General features: G+C 23.1%; 2 protein-coding genes across 2 annotated transcripts; both read left to right on the top strand.

Annotated features, from left to right (window-relative positions):
- Positions 1 to 3,114: 3,114 nt before the first annotated feature.
- Positions 3,115 to 4,077, top strand: EIN_451250 (hypothetical protein; the record flags this gene model as incomplete). The annotated part of the gene is made up of 3 exons (XM_004258247.1): positions 3,115 to 3,147; positions 3,319 to 3,769; positions 3,863 to 4,077. 3 exons carry the CDS (start codon positions 3,115 to 3,117, stop codon positions 4,075 to 4,077), a joined length of 699 nt encoding a protein of 232 aa, XP_004258295.1.
- An 892-nt stretch (positions 4,078 to 4,969) lies between these two features.
- On the top strand, positions 4,970 to 5,032 carry EIN_451240 (Hypothetical protein; the record flags this gene model as incomplete). Its single annotated transcript, XM_004258246.1, has 1 exon — positions 4,970 to 5,032. A coding segment is annotated over one exon (63 nt), but the record flags the coding sequence as incomplete, so codon positions are not given.
- Between the last annotated feature and the right edge of the window lie 151 nt (positions 5,033 to 5,183).

The following is a 5,183-nucleotide window of genomic DNA, read 5'->3' as shown; positions in this document are numbered from 1 at the left end:
TGAAGTGATATTTCAATTGATGTGTCTCTTTGTTATAAATGTCAAAATCTCCGATTGGAGATATTAAAAATGAAATTTTTATGATTTTTTTATTAATTGATTTTAATATTTAATAAAAAATATAAGAAAAAATAATACAGAAGGACAATTATGGAGTTAAAGACATATTTGAATTTAATAGAAAAAGTTTAGATGAAATATAACAAAATATTAAAAAAAGAAACCAATTAATAACTTTTTAATTATCAAGTTTATTAATTAATTCGTTTTTTTTCTTTTAAAATGTTGAGAAATGTAAACTTTTCTGTTTTTTAAATAAAAAATCCTCATTTTGTATTTAATAATAAAAATGATGAACATTTAATTTGTTTACTAATATAATTAAAAAAAGAAAATATTATTTTTACACATTTTGTGTATTATTTATGACAAACAAAAGATGTATGTGATAATTTTTCGTAATTTAAATGTTAAATTACTTAATTCAACAACATATATAAACAAAATCATATTTGTTCATAAAAATTATAATATAAAATAAGTAAAATAATAATTAACTTAAAATGATTTTTATTGTATTTAATTTTTGTGAAAAAAAATTCGAAATGCTACTAATTATATTATTGTTAAAATTGTAAATTTAAAAAATATGTTCAATTCTTTTTGTAAAGAAAAATGTCACCAATATAGAAAAAAATTATTAAATTATAAAATTACTACAATATTATATTTTTAATATTAAATAAATAAATAAAGAATAATAAATTTGAATATTAGATTAATTATAATTAATTAAAAATTGATGTTAAATTAAATAATTAATAAAAAAAATTAAAAAATAGAATAAAAAAAATATATTTGTTGATGTAATTTTCATCTTTTTACTATTGCTGTGTTGATGTAATTTTCATCTTTTATATTTTCTTTTTATAATCTTTCGTCTTTGAGTTTCAATCCCGTTGACGATTACAATTCAAGTCTCCTTTTTTAATTTACATTCAAAATCGCAAATTTATTCAGAATGAATATATTTTTATTTAATTCCATCATGCTGACTAATTTGTCATATTTATTTTTTGAATTCTATTTTTATGAGTTTTTTATGATTATTTATCCAATTGTATTATTTCCTTACATATATTATATTTTATAGTTTATGATAAAAAGTTTAAATAGGATATTTTTTATTTCCTATATTTTTAATCTTTATTTTCATAACATTTTGTATAAATTTAAATATATAATGTTTTAATGTTTTTATACTTTAATTGTTTTACTTTTTGCAGATTATGGAAATAATATAATATTGAACAATTATTTGTAATTCATTTTGAATATTTAGACATTTTTACAACTTAACTAAGGTAAAAAAAACAAAATGTTTAAAAGCATGATTTTACAAAAAAACTTCTTAATTGTTTTAAAATATATACCTAATTGTAATTTATTATAAAATACAAATAATGAGTTTTTACTTAAACATAAATTAATCAAATTGGTAATAATAATTTGATTCTTTGGTTAAAACTTCATCTCTTTTGTGAATTCCACAGAAACACCCCATCCACAGACAACAATCTGGACACAACAAAGTACATTTATTTCCATCTTTAATTCCATTAAAAAAGCTAGATAAATAAGTAAATACAACACCAACAACGAGTGGAATAAACGCCTTCATATAATCCATTTTCAAATTATCCTTATTAAATTTCACAACATAACACAAACGCAAAGTTGTCAATAAAAGTGCGAACGAAACAATTCCAACAACCGACACATAAAATGATTCAAAACACCCGGAATACCCTTTTCTTTGTAATTTTTCCCAAAAATAGTATCATTATTTTCGCCTCCATTGATTCAGAATATGAACATAAGGAATATAGCCAACCAGCAACATCCACTGATCAACTCTCCAATTACAATTAGGACAAATATTAAAGAAATGAAAACGATACCACTTGTGTATCCAAAAATATCAGGTCTTATCAGTTTCATAAATAAAAGAATAATTAAAGTGATGACACCTGTACACATTAAAAAGGACTTACACAACGAAAAACAATGAAAATAAATACGAACTCTCGTTGGTTTTGTTGTATTTTGTTTCGCATCAATGGGAAGATATTCTTCGTCTTTTTTCTCACAAAAATTCACAAGAAAACCACACGAAAGAAAATTCACAACTAAATGTACTTAAAGTGGTCGTCAAACATATGATAAAGAAAATATGTCAAATGAGTATATAACAAACAAGACCGTTGTTATAAAAACAACTAATGGAAATAAAGCAGTTGCTCCAATATGTAGAAAATTCACGAGAACTGCGAGAAAGTATAAAAAAGTATTCATGAAAACGTGAATATATCTACTATGTGATTTAAAAAAAATATAAAAATAAGAGTGTGTGTAACTGCTTTTTAAAATAAATAGTCCATTTTTTGCTTCTGCACACCGTGTTTAATATTTGTGCTGCATTATTGATGTTTTGAAGTGTATAAAAAGTAATAAACGAATTTCTATCAAAAGCTTGTTTGTTGGTAAGAGTTTTATATATTGTGTCATCGTTCTGTAATTGAGAGTATGTGGAACATGTTTCTGTTATATTGAGAAATGTACGAATATCACTACGAAGTGCTATTTCTTTCACAACTAAGAAGGTAGTGTGTTGACATCTTTGTTTTATTTCTTATTATTAGTTACTTGAAACTATTTTTATAGTAAATATAATAATTATAATTTGAAAAAAACTTGAAATACTTTTATACTATCGCTATACTATTATTATTAACATTTTTGTATAATTTCAAAAGACTCAGATGTTAAAATATATAGTTAAATTATAATATAATATAACAAAATATTATTTTATTAACATAATAGTATCTGAATTATGATATTTATGTAAATCAAAAAAATCATGTTTTTGTGTTTAAAACTTTCATGATCATTTAATAATTGGTTTTGATGAATGTTAAGATTATATTATGTTATGTTCGTTAAAGTTGGTTTTTTAAAAAAATAACTTACATAATTTATTATTTTTTATTGTATTTTAAACAACAACAAATACTAATAAATAAGTTTTGTGTAACTACAAAAAAATAAAAAATGGTTATAAAAGACGGATATCACATGATGATAGTTTCGAAATATTTTAAAACCATTAATGACTTCGTTTCACTTGAATTGGTGAATACTAAATTCAGAGGTACCATTTAAATTTTTCGCTTCAACCCAATACCACTCGACACAACATCAATAAAGTACTTTGTGGACATTGAGACATTAAACATTTGGAATACAAAAGAAGAGACCTTTGGTAACGATTTTCAGAAACCAGTTGAAATTACTAGTAAATCTAAAAATCGAAATAAATACATATTTTTCAAAATAGTAGTGTGGTACAATGTCGATTATAACACTTTTGTGATAAACAAAAATTCAAAATTCATATTTAAAGATGTTACATTCACTAAGAATGACAGACTAAAATATGGATCAACAATTCCAAAAGAAGTTGCATCACTTGGAGTTGATACTTTTCGGTCATTAAATTCCATCGACTTAATAATTCTTCCCAAAAACGTCACACAAATACATGAAAGGTGTTTCGAAGGTTGTTCAACACTAACTTCTCTCCAAATCACAACAAATCTGATGAAAATAGAACCTGGAGCATTTTCAATGTGTCGAACTCTGAGAAGAGTATTTTTACCATTTCAAACACGTTATCATTCTACAGCACAATCTGATATTATAAATGGTTTGTGTATAAACACTATATTTTTATAACAATTAAATTATTATTAATAAAATAATTATTCTATAATACTATAATAAAACAACTCACGTAAAGTAAACATTAATAATTATAATCAACCAAAGAGTTACTTGGGTGGGTGTTGTTTCAATTGTTGTGAATCACTTGTAGAAGTTGAGCTTCCTGATTTCTATGAGTTTTATGTAGTGATTGCTTCTCAAAATGCTCGAGTCTTCAAACTATTAAAATATCGGAGAGTGTCACACATCTCAATGATTATTGTTTTAATCAATGCATTTCATTTAGTATAATAGTGTTTAACAAAAACTTGCGATTTATTGGAAAAAGTTGTTTTGCGTACTGTTCTTCACTCTGTGAAATAAATCTCCCACCAACAGTAGAAAAGCTCGAAACACTTTCATTTATAGAATGTAAAAATTTGATGGTATTAAGTGTGCCTGATAATACAACGTGTATTGGTGAATACTCCTTTGACCACTGCAACAAACTTTCAAATATAACATTTAACACAAAACTCGTCGAAATTCGAAATAACTCTTTTTCTTATTGTGATTGTCTGACAAATGTATTTATACCAAAGAACATTAAGATTATTAAAAAATATGTGTTTCAAAAATGTACAAATTTGAATATTATTTTCAAATAGAATAACGTTATTTACAATAAACAATGCTTTTAAACGTATTTAAAAATCATTTGAACGCATATAAAAGTTCACGTGTTGTTGTCTTTAAACAAATTTCTATGTTTAACTTTCGTTGTTATATTTAAAGATTTATATTTTATAATTATATTAAAATTACAAAAAGTTGAAAATAAATTTAAGCGGAATTAAAATCTCTTGTTTATTTAATAATTTATGTTTTTTAAGTTAATTAATAAAAAAATACACGAACCAAAAAAGAAAATACATCAAAACTTGAATTAATGAATTAATATATCAGTAAGAACTCGTAATTCGAAAAACTAAAGCATTATTTTAAGTTTTAAGTGTTAAATAAAACAAAAATATGTTATTTTGTAAACGTTTTAAACAGCAGTTCAAAATTTATATTTTTGTGAAATTCATTATTAAAATTTACCAAAATTGGTCTTATATCGTTATATGGTTGACAAGAAACGTCTTTTATTTTATATTAAATCGGTCATTAGGTAAAAAGAGGAAAAACATTTAACAATACGATGGTTTTTAAAATATCTTTCCGAAATATAACGTTTATCATGGTCCAAATTGTACCAGATTATGTTAGAGACAAGATAAGGTTTGTAGACTAACCGTACAATTAATTTTTATTTTTTGTGTGAAAACAAACAAAATTTATTGAATCTTGACATTTATATAAAACCATTTGATTAATTATAAATTGGCACAATAATTTAAAAAATTGTCACTAGA

Source organism: Entamoeba invadens, assembly GCF_000330505.1.
Source record: "Entamoeba invadens IP1 unplaced genomic scaffold scaff_1105074725223, whole genome shotgun sequence".
NCBI lineage: Eukaryota > Evosea > Mastigamoebida > Endamoebidae > Entamoeba > Entamoeba invadens.
The sequence above is the reverse complement of the archived record's forward strand: the minus strand, read 5'-3'. Positions and strand labels throughout refer to the sequence as shown.